Source organism: Radiomyces spectabilis (assembly GCF_025331425.1).
Source record: "Radiomyces spectabilis strain NRRL 2753 chromosome Unknown BYT42scaffold_15, whole genome shotgun sequence".
NCBI classification, from domain to species: Eukaryota; Fungi; Mucoromycota; class Mucoromycetes; order Mucorales; family Radiomycetaceae; genus Radiomyces; species Radiomyces spectabilis.
The window spans coordinates 74,197-88,062 of NW_026251940.1; the positions used below are offsets into that span (position 1 = coordinate 74,197).

A 13,866-nucleotide genomic window follows, 5' to 3' on the forward strand; every position below is an offset into this window, starting at 1 on the left:
CTTGGAATCCAAAATAGAGACATCCTATATATAAGCTACTGGAGCAAAGAAGAAGAAGCCATATACGTCTCATCCTGATAGCAACGATGATTACTTTCAGTATGAAGACATGAACCTACAGTCTATCCAACTGAACAAAAACCAATGAAGATAATGCAGTGCTTTACTTGAAGCTTGACTAGTAAGGCCCTAGAAGAATAAAGGCTTTTGCGAGATTATTATGAAATGGCACTCAAAATTTAACGTGAAACTTATATCCTTCACCTCGAAAACTGCTTATTTCTATAAATCGGAGATTTTCGAGGCTTGTTCAAAAAGTCACTTCCAGGTTGGAAGGATTTCAACCGCCGACGCGTCACGTGACTTTATTTTTTGCACTATCAAAAACATCAATACTTCTCCGCTAATTGTGCCCGCGTGGCGAAATTGGATATCGCTTTAGACTTCTAATCTAAGGGTTGCGGGTTCGACCCCCGTCGCGGGTACATTTTTTGTTATTTTTTTGCTGATGTCGCAATTGGCGAAAACATCATGAAAAGTGATAATCGATCGTGAATATCTTTTTTTTATTATGCCTTATCAATTGTATGGGTACACGCCGACTGTCGGTTGCATTTATTTTCGTTGAAAATGGAGGATGTTCTCTTTTATTTTGGGGGATATTGAATGCGCATCAGCGGCAGCTTATTGCTCGCCTAGCTAGCATTGGTAGAAGAAGTTCGGACGAAAATAAAGCTGTAATGGAGGCAGAAGCGAAGATGATGTAAGCGTTGTAGAGTCAATGGAGGAGAAGGAAATTTAAACACGCTACATATCAGCAGGAAAAGGAGTGAATTGAGATTCAAGTTCAAGGATGCAAATGCAAGCACAAAGAGAGACACATCAAGGGAATATGTATTCGGTGACATCCAGCATGCGTATAAAATATTTTACAGTAGTACAATAATCAGTAGAAACATAATACATGAATACATGATATACATCCCGCGGTATTCATGAAGAAAACATGAAAGATGTGGAATGTAATAGAATCTAAGTGGAAGAGAAAATGAAAAATTTAAATGAAGGCGACATTTTTCGGTTTGAATATGTATAACGATTTGCTGTTATCTGTGGGAGGGCGGGTTGAGAGTATTCACAAAAGAGAACTGAGGGCAAGAAGATGCAGTGTTATTTGTTGAAGACGAAGGCTGTGGGCTGGACGGATCTAGAGCTTCTGTGGTAATGGACGACGTCGACTGGGATAACGAATGGCGAGGCGTATGTGGCAAATGTGGCGAATATAATGAACTATCATCATCAGAAACCATCATACTCGGGCTTGGACTTGGGGGTAGTCTGTTGCCGTAGTTTGAACTGCCTCCTACGGGAGTGAGCGATAAAGAATTGTTTGGCGTAGTGGAAGATGAGAGAGCAGTATGGCCTGTCTGAATACTGAGAGAGGGACGAGGCGGGCAATGGTAAAACTGTGGGACTATGTTCTGTGATGTATTTGAAGACGAATTGGCTTGTTGATCATGAGAAGTCACGAATATCGAAGGCGGCGCTCGTTCTTGTCCCGGTTGTCGAAATTGTTCATAATATTCACTTCTGAACTGTAACGGCAATTGACCTTTTCCAATTTTGATGAGTTACAGTTAGAGATCATGACTGCGTAACAGAATGGCAAACGATGAAAATACAGCTGACTACTTACCGCCATTTTGCTGAGATATATGTTGCATCATGTCCTTCAGCATCTGTTGTTGAATTTCTTGTTTTCGCTTCATTTCCGTCAACTCCTTGACAACCTCATTGAAGTTTTCAAAGAGGTGAGCAATTTGCTGCATCATATTGGTTTGTGACATTTGAATCATTGCCACATGTCCGTTGATCTCGCCTCCTTCTCGTCGTGAGTTATCTGATTCTAACGACTTGCGCTTGATATCATTGAGAAGATCGTCGCGATCCCGTAGGAATTTGGGATGAGAAAACTCCCAGATCTGATTTTCTGCTAATGTCCGGTGCCCGCGTGGTGATTTGTTGACTTTATGAAAACCATACCTGGTACAAAAGTACCACTGTCAATGAATGATCATGATACACATTTTCTGATTTATCTTGGAGCATTTGAAAGGGGGGAAAACAATGACAGGTAATGATTGAATACATACAATAACAAGACAGACGAAGAGGCAAAAAAAAGGGGAGATTATAGTAGACGGTGGTAGCCCGTCGGCCGAACTTGGAAAAAAAAAAAAAAAAAAAAAAAAAAAAAAACTAGAAAAAAAAAAACTTACATGTTTAATTGCCTAACGAAACTCGAGAAATTGTTGTGCTTAAAATGTTTCGGTAGAACATCTCGTGAAAATTCCATGATGTTGCATACAATAAACGAGGATCCGGTATAATTCCACGCTATCAGATGTTGATATTGACTATCTAACACCATACTATGAAAAAAGCCAATTGAAAAACAAGGATCAGATCATCGCCAAAAAATAAGAAATCTGTCGATAGGCGACTCACTAGTAAAGTTTGTGCACAAAAGTATTGCTGTGCGCAGATTTTGGTTGCTGGGTAGTAGGTGACTCTACTGTTAGGTGTCGTGCATATGTCTGTGGTAAAGGGGGTGATTGCGACATGGTGGAAAACGATGGACGGACGGATGGCGAGACGAGATCGAGCATAGAATAGTTGCAAGGGACAGAATCACTCGGAAACGATCGCCGGTGCGGTTCCATTAAATTTTCGAAAAGAATGGGATTTTTTATAATGTGGGGAGGCGTCAAGGGATAAAGCCGAGCGGAACAAAAAAAAAATCAGGGAAAAAAAAGTGAAAGACAAATGAGCTCGCTGTTCAATCAAAAAGCTTGCCTTGAGCAATTTGTGTCATATAAATATCGAGTCACAATGGAATCTCAGGAAAAGCTTGTTCGAATACATCCAGAAACTCCGCTTGATCGTTCATGAATTTAGCTTTAATAATATCCAGCTTGTAATACCCATTTTCTAGTACCAGTTCCTTGATTATAATTATGATACAGCCGGGTTAGCATGAGAGAATGTAAAAGACTTGCTTACAGCAAGCTTCAGATATTTTTGCAAAGCAAAACAGGAGATGTTACTCAAAGCAATCGGTTTGTGTAACCCCAGTCCAACTCTTCTAAATTCCTAAAATGACTCCGTCAATTTACAACACCACACACAAAAGCCTGAGCATAAAAATAAAAAGGAAAACGTTCTCTTTATTCCTTTCAAGCACAGCGCCCGAGTATCAACAAATTTATTAAAAATTTCATATCTATATCTTGCTATCATGTTGGTCGAATCTTGCAACTACTTTTGCATAAGATTCCCTCGCATTGATTGCTTCAAGGCCTCTGGGCAGTGTGGCTAGAGAATAAATGTTCTCGTATAGTGCCGGGTTTAACTTTCCCGATTCGAATAGATCAAATAGCGCTTTCCATACTTCAGGGATGCGCTCCGGTTCGTTTTTGGTATATGCTCCCCAATGAAGGCCGCTAATGGTAAGTTAGCCGCGTCGGTATTATGGCGCAAATTCAGTATCACCGATCATGAACCACTTACACAGCCGAGATATTCTTCAGTAACAACCGATTCAACGGTAGTTTCTCAATTTGACCTTTAGCAAATCCGATGACCAGAAGTCGCCCATTCCATGCAGTGCATTTTGTACTAAAGACTAAAATGAGCATCATGAAACACGATACCCTATCCGATTACAATGACTCGCATTTGCTTACCTTTCTTCTATTAACCCTACAGGATCGTAAACCACGTCGGCACCATGGCCATTTGTCACTTTTTTTACTTGGGCGGTCCAATTCTCATCCCGATAATTAATAGCAAAGTCTGCGCCAAATTTTTTCGCAACTTCCAGCTTCTCCTTCGATCCTGCCGTTGCAATGACTGTGGCACCAAGCGCTTTTGCGATTTGCACGGCGGCAATCCCAACCCCGCCAGCAGCAGCGTGAATTAAGCAGTACTCTCCAGCTTTAAGATTGGCGCGCAGAACGAGCCCCGCATAACTCGTAGGATAAGTGATGTACAGACCGGCTGCTTGTTCAAACGTAAAGGAACTCGGCATGGGCAGGACGTTGCGATATGGAGCTGTGATGACTTCTGCGAATGAGGCTGCAGAACCAAACACACGATCACCAGCTTTGAAATCCGCAACAGTAGACTTTAAAACAATTCCAGCAAATTCGCCACCTGGAATGAAAGGAAAAGGGGGTTTGATCTGATAACGTCCCTGGATCTACAAAGTGGAGAGATATTAACTTTCTGAAATGGTTGGCCACGGCAAGGCAACGTACCATGAGTGTGTCGAAAAAGTTGAGCCCAACGGCTTTGACTTGGATTTGAAGTTCGCCTTCCTTTGGCTCTGGAACTGGAACATTGGTCGACAAAGTCAAGTCTTCGGGGCCCTTGAGCCATTGGTTTACAACATACGCTTTCATTTTCCTACAATCGAGCAGTAGAGACTGAGCGAAAGTGGACACTTCATGCCTATATTTACGGTCCGTCGCGGCTTTAATTTTCCATTTGCCTTTAGTCATTCATATTTTCTTACTCTGCAGAAATCTCAGAAAAGTTTCCCACCTGTCAAATACGCATGCGATGAATTTTTCCCATGCGAAGCGTTTGCCGACAATTGCGCTGCAATTTCGTCAAGTACACTTTGATATACATTATAAAGGTTATCAATGTGTGGATTCTCGATTAAACCTACGGATGCATGCTGGGCAAAAACTAAACATATCTTTCCAGTGACACATGGAGTCGTAGAACTATGTTGCCAAGGTGCGAAAAGAAGATCAGAAACACTTCAGAAATTTTTTAAAGAAAAATGGCCTTACACATAGCAATGAGAGAAATCGAGTTGATCCGTCGGGAGGGGATGTAAATATGTTCATTGATTTACTTCTCGACTGATTGAAAACGCATCAAACGCGATGTGAAAAATGCATAAAGGCATGAGATCATAAAAGGTAAATTTTTGCTTCGCGAACCAATATATGCATTTCGTCGATAGCATATAAGAGTGGCAATGACGATTGATCAGCGGCGATCTTAAATGATGCTGCTTTTACGATGTATACTCAGTTTTGCTGTTTTATTTTTTTTGGCTCAGTCTTCATTTGGCGCTCAAGGAAATCAGCAAGTCAAGGGTTACAATATTCTCGTTGAATCTGAATCTCGCTTTTGCTCATTTCTACCTCCCAAACCGGGATCAGATGTGGCGAAGACAGAAAAGGACGGAGTGCCGTTTTGTACTCAGAGTGGCATGGTGGATGGTGCCCACCAATTTCCTGCTGGTTTTATAGTATCTGCCCATTTCCAAAAAACTTCAACATATTCCCAAGTGACAGGCCGCATAGATCGCTCCAAATATAAACTATCTGCATCAGACGGTGGTGGTCAATATGATCAAAAGGTATTTACTTTTCATATATCCTCTGGCATAAGTCTAAATGAGAACAAACGCTTTTCTTTCTATCAGGATATAATTGGAGGAACATGCAATAATCACAAGTTCTGGGTCAATGTGGTGGAACCCGATTCCAACATCTTCTGCATTCGTTGCTGCAGCAACACCAAAGACTGTAACCTTGGAATATCTCAGTACGGTTGCCGACGAATTGTTCCTGGCAATTACGACTAATATTCGTGTGTCATGCCATTACAGTTTTATGAATACGAGTTAGCAATATCTTGTAAATACTATTAATATAGTAAGAAGAGATAGAGGCAAGAAAAAATAAGCTGGTGCAAGTTTCTACGATGCCTTTAATCGGCTACCGTGTAACCAGGGCCATTTAGTTATAGGACCGCAGAAATGGAAGGAACTGATAGAGATCGAAAAGTCCAAAATCTTCCTGCAAACCATAGATTTTCTCAGCACAAGGGTCTGTGGGTCCGCCAACTACCAGGACATTTTACAAAACCACCCTTGGTACTGAGAAGAGTGGGGCGAGTAATATTTAGGGTCCACTAACACTTTCTCCCAGATGCGCGTCAAACTGACGGGATCTGATTCGTCTTGCAAATCATTCACTACAGAGGCTATTTGCTGCTCCAAAAAGGCATTGCCAGTTCATTCACAATGTCCTGCTAGTCTACCAATACAAAAGCCCCTCCGATTACTCTTTGCTTCCAAAAAAAAAAAACGCGAGAAATCATCGCTACAACCGACAAAAGGCTTGCGCAAACGGGGAATCGAACCCCGACCTTCAGCTTGGAAGGCTGAAATTCTACCATTGAACTATTTGCGCTTTTCCGACCAAATTCGGTATTTCAAATATCTCCGCAAGTCCGGTTAAACATTTAGCCGGTATCGAAAATGCGCATTTGTCGCTGCAAAACGATTTATGTTTTGCTATAAAATGCGCCCGATTGACCTGGAGCGGTATCTGCACATTTCAATGTATTCCACGTACTCGTTAGGCGATGGTATGAAGTATGAAAGCGACATTTTCAGGATGGGCGTCTTTACGCGCTTGTGTTCCCAGGATTCTTCCGCCCCGCCCGTTATTTTGTCCGACCCGGCACCGCCCACTCTGCACCCGCAAAAGATTTGAGTCCGTGATTCGCAATTCGCGCGCTCCAGATGCCTGACGATTATATGAATTTCTAGTTGTCGCTTAAATGGTCGTCTTCAGAGACAGTATTTCTTTTCACAGTGTCGGTCGCGTGGCATGATGCAAACGCCGTATGCTTTAATTAAGAACACAGCTTTGTGATCTGGAAAGGACAGTGGAGTCTGAACCATATATAATAAAAATAATTCGATCCAGATAGTTGACGATCGTAAAAGAGAAGACTTTGTTTTTCAAGAAACTCATTGTAATGCAGGTACCCTTGAAAAGTAAATCAAACATGAACGGCTCCTGGTTACTCTTCATTTGCCTTTTTATTTATCTAAACCTTTACAAGCTGAACTGCATGATTTTACATGAGGTCTCATATGCATACAATGACCATAACAAGTGACATTGTAGAAGAAGAAAGTCTTCATAGACAATGACAGCAAATTTTGCGTCTGGTCGGATGAGTTGCGTCGTCGGTCTTGTTCGCTTCTGTGCTTGCTGGAACTGACTGTAACAAAATAGCATCTCCGCAAAACCGATATTCACTACAGCGCATAAAACTCAATCACCCGATCTATGGCAAAGATAACTTCTGACAATTTTGCAGATGGGTTGTTACTTTAGCTTTCAACAGCGATGAAACATCAGCCAGTTGTACTATTATTTAAGCAGAACAGATACATTGGTGATAGTTATGTTACTCATGATTGAGTATGAAAATTTCCAAGGACTCCACTCTTATTTCTTAGTGCAAAGTCCAGTTTAAGGAGCAACGTTTCATCTTTTTTGTTTTCTCTCATATAACAAGCCGTACACCCGCTGTGCAATGGATGCCGCCTGCCACCGGAGGCCGCCCCCTTACATTGAGCGACTTTCGTCAGACAAAAAGCCTAACGCATACACGGCATAACCTGGGCAAGAACTCTTGACGGAACTTCGGTATATTAATGACAACCTTATGGCATACGTTGCAACGTGATTTGTTTCTGAACACGCGCAGGGCAGCACTGGTTCCCCCCCTCAGTTCCATCCCGCCCAGGCTATGATAGATCTAGAAAGATGTGTGGGTATGTTGGGTATTTAAAAAAAATGAGTTAGTAAGCTCTTTGATTGATTCAAATTTCGTCAAGATATTTTACCTTTGTTATTTGAGTTTTCGATAATAATTGATCGCTTGACATGACTTGGATTATATGACATTGAAAAAATTGAATTAGTATACGTTCATTACATCATAGCAAAGGAAAAGAAATTGGACTTGCCTTTGAACCAAATGGTGTACCGGAAAAAAAAGATGAATACGGAACACAGGTAAGCTTCTTTTCGATGCGGAAAATAAAATTGCTTCCAGGGACAGTTAAGCGATGGATCGGTGGTGTCAGCTTGAGCAGGCAAAAAATATTGACGTGGCCATAAGTGACGGTAACTTCGAGTTGGATTCCAGATATCGAGAGTCCCCCGAATAAAAAGAAAGAAAAACAAATAAAGTACATGATGATAAAAAAACAATGGTCGCGTCAGTAAAAACCTCATAAAAAACCCTGTGGGAAAAAAAGAGGAAAAGACTGCGAAAAGAATATGTACATGAAATATAAAATATAAAATACAAACTATAAACTAAAAATACAATAATCGGGAAGACAGCTCGAATACCATATGATGAGAAGCAATCAAAGGAGAGGAACATGAAGAGGGCACGTAAGCGTTGCTGATTAAAAAGAGCACACCACCGACGATGGCCTTTGACGTCATCCGGTTTCGCCAGATGGATGGATGGATGGATGGATGGCGAGAGAAAGTCAACTGTAGTATCCAGAACTTGTCAGGCAAAAAGAAAACGAAGAAACCCGGAAGCTAAAAGAAGGATGGAAAAAAAAGAGAGGTAAGTCTGTTTTGCCGGAGCAAAATCGATGGTAGACCACTCGACGCTTACCTTTTTGAGGATGGTAGTCGATTTAAATACACGGGATAAGAATGGTCTGGATGATGGATGCGGATGGAATCTTGATACAATGATAGTGAGGGTTTATCAAGCAAACAGAAAGAGAGAGAGAAAATCAAAAGAAGAAAGAAGACAAAAATATATGATTCTCCATGGATGAAACAATAGTCACCCCACTGATGCATGAATTCATAGATCGAAGCACGTCTGCTTATGTATTATTCGATTCATTGAAAATTGAAAGAGAATGAAAGGACATATATAGTATAACTGACAAAAGAAAACAAATTGAATGATGCTACAGAAGAACGCCAGTCGTATCATCAACCACCTTTCTTCAAAAAGAGCTCTACTCACATTTTTATTCGAAAGACGACGATGCTCTGTTTGACCACAACTGGCGCAAACGGCATTTGCTGCTTATTGTTTCGCCTATTATCGTGAAAGTGGGCAGCGAGGCATGGTTGAAAGATAAAAAAAAAGGTTTAACAGGTCCTGATAACTTAGTGTAGATACAAAATCGTTAATTTCCCAAAGATTTTAATTATGTCGATTTATTCAGTTGGAAACAACAAACAACCCTTTCACCAACATGGTGATATTGTAAGAAATAAGAATATTGTGATAAGCTGGTCTGCATGCGCTCAAGCCTAAAGCGTGGCGTGTATCACTTAGTCACCCCTTTTTTTGGCACCAAAAAAAAAGTCAGCCTGGTGAAAAAGAGGGGCGTTTCTATTTCCCCTCAGTTCGACGTCTCTGAAGTAGTGCACAGTAACAGCGCAAGATCGAGAGAGCTTTCGAATTCTTCTTCCCCCCCCGCCTCAAAAGCAGAGAAAGTCAATCACGAAACCAAGATTGTATACATCCATGAACGAGCATGCACAGTGAAAAGATTATTGTGCAAGAACCAGAAAAGCGATTAAGCAGTCTTTCCACGCTATATAACCAGTTACAATCGGTCGTTGAATACAATGCTTTACAACGCCAACGAGCAAGTATACCAACGCTAATTAAGCGAGTTCAGAAGTTGGATTTGTGCGATACAGACGCAGATGCAGACGACGACAGCAGTGGCGGCACCTACTCTCCCAGCAATAACAGCTCGATAACCAATAGCCCTATTACTCCTTGTCACAAGGAATCACTCCCCGTATGTCCCTGCGACCAAATCATAGGTTCAAGCAATGATGTTCACTGTACCCTTTGCAAAGCAACCCTGCCATGGCAAGCCGGATACGCAGCGTGTCAGTCGGACATCAAAGATAAGAAAGAGCGAATCGCCAAGTTATGTTTTCAGCAAGAAGCGTTGACAAAGGAGATACACGAGTTGAATGAAAAACATAACCATTTACAAACGTCCTTACGTCGCAGAGAAAACGATATCTTATCACTTCAGCATGATTTGGAGGTGTTCAAGCAAAAGTGTCTGGAGGAAATTAGTCAGATCGAGTCCATTCAACGGTCAAAGGAATCGGTGAAACGCGAACTGGAAGATCTGGGACAGCGGCTGTTCGAGGAAGCGAAAGAAATGATGTTGATTGAAAAAGGGGAAAAGGACGAATTACTGCGAATGCATGCAGTAACTCAACAACGACTCAATGACTCGGAGCAAGAGCTACGTGAAATCCAACGTCAAATGCAGATTCTTCGCACGGAAATGGAACACAACAATGGAAACGATCACTTACGTCGATGTGATGCACCGGAAGCCGTTCAAGGAGCTGAATCGTACGACATTTACCACCGAGCACGAATCGATATGATTATACTCCATGAAAAAGACATTGAATACCGAGCGGACTCTGCGAAAATTACAGAAGTACCGTCTGATTTCAAAGAATTCGTAGAATCGGTCGGAGAGGTTTCACTTCGTAAAATACACAGTTTGAGGTTTATGAAGCAATGTTTAGCCGATGACATTGAGCCTTGTCTGCGATTTGGTCCGAATCCGAAGATGACCAGCCGTAAACTGTTGGCCGCCATGTTAGTCAAGACTTGCTTTGTCGAAGAATGTCCCAAAGGATTCGCGACAAGTCAAGCTGAGAAGCAAGCACTTGAAGAAGCGACGATCAGTCTCTGGGAACGATTTGCGCTCAATACCGTCTCCTCTGGATGTCAAGCATGTGGTCGCAAGACGGATCCAGCTACCCGCGACGACATTCTCTCTCATCGGCTTCGTATTTCCTATTTTGATGAGTGGGCATGTATTGATCGATATTGCCGTGATCGAGTTGTGTCAGTCCTAGAGTTCTATTCTTTTATCCGTTGTATCCGTGGTGGAGCCTATCGCGAACGTGACCTGGAAGACATTTACAGAGAATGTATGCGATTAAAATTGCAGATGTTTTTTAGCAGGTGCGACTGTGTGAAGGGATGGCTAGAGAACCTTTGAGTTACTAAAATAGGCACGTGTATCTAGGTTAGGTATGTTGCCGGCAGCCTTAGAAAGTATTTCAGTCGATTCATCGGCTGTTGGCAGAGCATCCGGAACAGCTCCCGCGGACGGCAAAGTATCTTTGGAATCACTTGTTGCCCGTACATCGAGTTCTACCGAATCAAGTGCAATAGCTTCCACACTTTAGACTCCAATATCCTTTTAATAATAGTTAATGCCCATGGTTACCCGCTTTTTTACTAATTCACAATCGTTTTATACTTGTCCTTTTTTAACCTACAACTTAATTTAATTCCTTTCGTTTTTTAAATGAAACGACTAAATGGCACTCGCCAATGGTATATTTTTTTTTTCGTGCCAGCACCCCATTAGCTGGCCAGGTTTATGATCAGTTTCCGCTGCTTCGCTTTTTGCATGATATTTCTTTTTTAGTAATTTTGGCTCTCCGCCCCACAATCGAAAATTCAATTGCTTCTTTACGACTTGAGACATCACTGTCCAAAGTTTTCTTTTTTTTGGCTCGACTATTCACCCAAAGGCACTGCACCTTCTATATAGAATAAAGAAAACATCTTTAAAGGTACTTTGCTTGTAGTTTATGTAGGATTGCAATTAAACAGGTTTTGCCACAAGCATGATTTTGCTGACGTGCAATCCATCATTGTAACAATGCGTATGGGAGCAAGAAGAAAATGGTCGGAGAATGAAATTTGGACGACGCAGCTGGTGATGATCCGCATGTCTCCCGCGGTCGACTGAACCCCTTTCGACTTTCGACTTTCCTTTTCACGTGAGTTTTACTATCGTTCGCATACAATAACATAGAAAAAGAAAAGTGTTTTGGATTCTTTCCTTCATATAAAAAGCACGCCAATTTCGGACCAGCTTTCCACCATAAACTTTTTTTTCAAATTTTTTCTGCTATTATCTCTTCATCGCTTTTACCATGTCACACAACGTCGGACCTGGTGCTGATCCGAGTGAACGGATCTCTCCCGTAGAAGAAACTCTGTATACAAGTGCACCTACTGAACCTTATAATGGCGATGAAAAGAACGCCTTCAATGCGTCCATTAATATGGGTCCCGAAAAGGCGGCTGACCAAGATATGATCAGTGAAGACGTCGAGCTCCATCGTTCCGGTAAGTTCGCCGCCTTCTATAACAAGCACATCTTCTGGTTCCAGTAAGTACCTCTTGTTTCAATATTGAAAATATATACAATGAACAATATCTGATGGGATGTTCTTCATAGTTTGGTAATGTGGCTTATTGCAACTGGTTTTGTCTCTGCTGCGTTTGCCTTACAGATCCCCAAAGGCTATAATCAAGAAAATCTGATCCTCGGTTTGGTCTACGCTTGGTTCAGCATTTATATGTTCTTCTGCCATGTACCAACGACTGTTGTTACCAAGCCTTGGGGTATGCTTATCTCCATGATCGCCAAGCCCGTGAAGATGGTCAATCCTCGTTTACGCAGTCTTCTCTATGGCGCCTTTGTTTTCGCTGCAATTGCTGCTACCGTGTTTGCTTTCCCCGTCAATGAACATTCGTCCACACGGCTTCAACGTTTATACTCCTTGATCGGTCTTGTCATCTTCATAGCCATTATGTACATCACCTCCACAGTAAGTATTTGTTTCCATACTTCCATTGCCTCCACTTGATTTGGTTTGGCGGGTTTCTAATTTCCTTGTTTTTTCTATTTTTCCAATTTAAAAGAACCGCCGTGCCATCAACTGGACGACCATCACCACCGCTCTTCTGCTGCAATTTTTATTGGCTTTGTTTGTGTTCCGTACCAAGGCTGGTCATGATATTTTTGCCTGGGCTGCTCACTTCTGTGAAGGTTATTTGAGCAAGTCTCGATATGGTACTGAATTTGTGTTTGGTGCGGAAATTGCCAACTCGGGCATCTTCGCTGTCGGTGTATTCCCAGCTCTTATTTTCTTCGCTGCCACTGTTCAAATGCTGTACTACCTTGGTTCCCTTCAATGGTTGCTCCGTAAGAGTGCTGTTATTTTCGTGAACGTGTTGCGTATCTCTGGTGCCGAAGCTGTCGTTGCCTGTGCGTCTCCTTTCCTTGGCCAGTGCGAGAATGCCTTGTTGATCAAGCCGTTTATGCCTTATTTGACCAACTGTGAAATGCATCAAGTTATGGCTTCTGGTTTTGCCACTATTTCCGGTTCTGTCCTGTATGCTTATATTTCCATGGGTATTCCCGGTCAAGCTCTTTTGACATCGTGTGTTATGTCCATTCCTTGCTCCATTGCTGTTTCCAAAATGCGATATCCTGAAGTTGATGAACCCATGACCAAGGGTGAAGTCAAGGTCCCCGAAAGCGACGAAAAGGCCGCCAATTTCTTGCACGCTGCTGGTACAGGTGCAGCCACTGGTATCAACATCTGTTTGCTTATCTGCGCAAACCTGATTTCTATCCTGGCCCTTCTCTATGCCGTGAACGCTGGTTTGACATGGCTTGGCAACTTTGTCAGCATTCAAGAGTTGACTCTTCAAATGATCACTGGTTACATTTTTGTTCCCATCTCCTGGATGATCGGTACCGATACGAAGGACCTTGTCGCTGTGGGTCAACTGATGGCTACCAAGATTTGGGCTAACGAATTCGTCGCTTACATGGATATGATGAAACTCTATCAAGAAAATGCCATCAGTGAACGCTCCATGGTCGTTGCCACTTATGCTCTTTGCGGTTTTGCCAACTTGTCAAGTGTTGGTATGCAGATCGGTGTGCTTAGCAGTCTGGCTCCCAAGCGTGCTGGTGATATTTCCGGCTTGGCTTTGTCTGCTATGATTTGCGGTGCTATGAGTACCTGGGTCTCAGCATCGATTGCTGGCATGTTGCACTAATCCACTTTTTTTTTATGGTCTTCCATCTTATGTGTATTTAATTTCTTACTGTTATAAACATCCACC

The 13,866-nt window shown here is 42.1% G+C and overlaps 5 protein-coding genes and 2 non-coding genes across 7 annotated transcripts; 4 read left to right on the forward strand and 3 right to left on the reverse strand.

Moving 5' to 3' along the window:
• The first annotated feature begins 411 nt into the window (after nucleotides 1-411).
• BYT42DRAFT_t135 lies at nucleotides 412-485 on the forward strand. The gene has a single exon. It is a non-coding gene; the product is annotated as a tRNA-Arg (tRNA).
• Nucleotides 486-1,688: 1,203 nt separating this feature from the next.
• Nucleotides 1,689-2,431, reverse strand: BYT42DRAFT_504477 (HSF-type DNA-binding-domain-containing protein; the record flags this gene model as incomplete). The annotated part of the gene is made up of 2 exons (XM_051564972.1): nucleotides 1,689-2,043; nucleotides 2,280-2,431. The coding sequence occupies 2 exons, from the start codon at nucleotides 2,429-2,431 to the stop codon at nucleotides 1,689-1,691; spliced, it is 507 nt and encodes a 168-aa protein (XP_051418995.1).
• A 776-nt stretch (nucleotides 2,432-3,207) lies between these two features.
• On the reverse strand, nucleotides 3,208-4,502 carry BYT42DRAFT_586373 (uncharacterized protein). Its single transcript, XM_051570061.1, has 4 exons — nucleotides 4,320-4,502; nucleotides 3,747-4,261; nucleotides 3,571-3,678; nucleotides 3,208-3,503 (listed from the first exon to the last, which is right to left on the reverse strand). The coding sequence occupies exons 1-4, from the start codon at nucleotides 4,461-4,463 to the stop codon at nucleotides 3,284-3,286; spliced, it is 987 nt and encodes a 328-aa protein (XP_051418996.1). The 5' UTR covers nucleotides 4,464-4,502; the 3' UTR covers nucleotides 3,208-3,283.
• A 581-nt stretch (nucleotides 4,503-5,083) lies between these two features.
• Nucleotides 5,084-5,668, forward strand: BYT42DRAFT_504340 (uncharacterized protein; the record flags this gene model as incomplete). Its single annotated transcript, XM_051564965.1, has 2 exons — nucleotides 5,084-5,440; nucleotides 5,507-5,668. 2 exons carry the CDS (start codon nucleotides 5,084-5,086, stop codon nucleotides 5,666-5,668), a joined length of 519 nt encoding a protein of 172 aa, XP_051418997.1.
• Nucleotides 5,669-6,207: 539 nt separating this feature from the next.
• On the reverse strand, nucleotides 6,208-6,278 carry BYT42DRAFT_t141. The gene has a single exon. It is a non-coding gene; the product is annotated as a tRNA-Gly (tRNA).
• Nucleotides 6,279-9,096: 2,818 nt separating this feature from the next.
• BYT42DRAFT_586381 (uncharacterized protein) lies at nucleotides 9,097-11,288 on the forward strand. Its single transcript, XM_051570062.1, has 3 exons — nucleotides 9,097-9,138; nucleotides 9,211-10,890; nucleotides 10,955-11,288. Exons 2-3 carry the CDS (start codon nucleotides 9,413-9,415, stop codon nucleotides 11,115-11,117), a joined length of 1,641 nt encoding a protein of 546 aa, XP_051418998.1. The 5' UTR covers nucleotides 9,097-9,138; nucleotides 9,211-9,412; the 3' UTR covers nucleotides 11,118-11,288.
• Nucleotides 11,289-12,008: 720 nt separating this feature from the next.
• BYT42DRAFT_539631 (Na+ dependent nucleoside transporter C-terminus-domain-containing protein) lies at nucleotides 12,009-13,800 on the forward strand (the record flags this gene model as incomplete). The annotated part of the gene is made up of 3 exons (XM_051565527.1): nucleotides 12,009-12,115; nucleotides 12,185-12,557; nucleotides 12,652-13,800. The coding sequence occupies 3 exons, from the start codon at nucleotides 12,009-12,011 to the stop codon at nucleotides 13,798-13,800; spliced, it is 1,629 nt and encodes a 542-aa protein (XP_051418999.1).
• Nucleotides 13,801-13,866: the final 66 nt, after the last annotated feature.

What these genes read in the sequence shown, in the direction of transcription:
- BYT42DRAFT_586373 (XM_051570061.1), bottom strand. Translation starts at nt 4,463, where the DNA reads ATGAAAGCGTATGTTGTAAACCAATGGCTCAAGGGCCCCGAAGACTTG. An exon ending in ACTTTTTCGACACACTCATG is followed by an intron (nt 4,262 to 4,319) that starts GTACGTTGCCTT and finishes TCCACTTTGTAG; the next exon opens with ATCCAGGGACGTTATCAGAT. An exon ending in GTAGGGTTAATAGAAGAAAG is followed by an intron (nt 3,679 to 3,746) that starts GTAAGCAAATGC and finishes TTTAGTCTTTAG; the next exon opens with TACAAAATGCACTGCATGGA.
- BYT42DRAFT_586381 (XM_051570062.1), top strand. Translation starts at nt 9,413, where the DNA reads ATGCACAGTGAAAAGATTATTGTGCAAGAACCAGAAAAGCGATTAAGC. An exon ending in TTGCAGATGTTTTTTAGCAG is followed by an intron (nt 10,891 to 10,954) that starts GTGCGACTGTGT and finishes ACGTGTATCTAG; the next exon opens with GTTAGGTATGTTGCCGGCAG.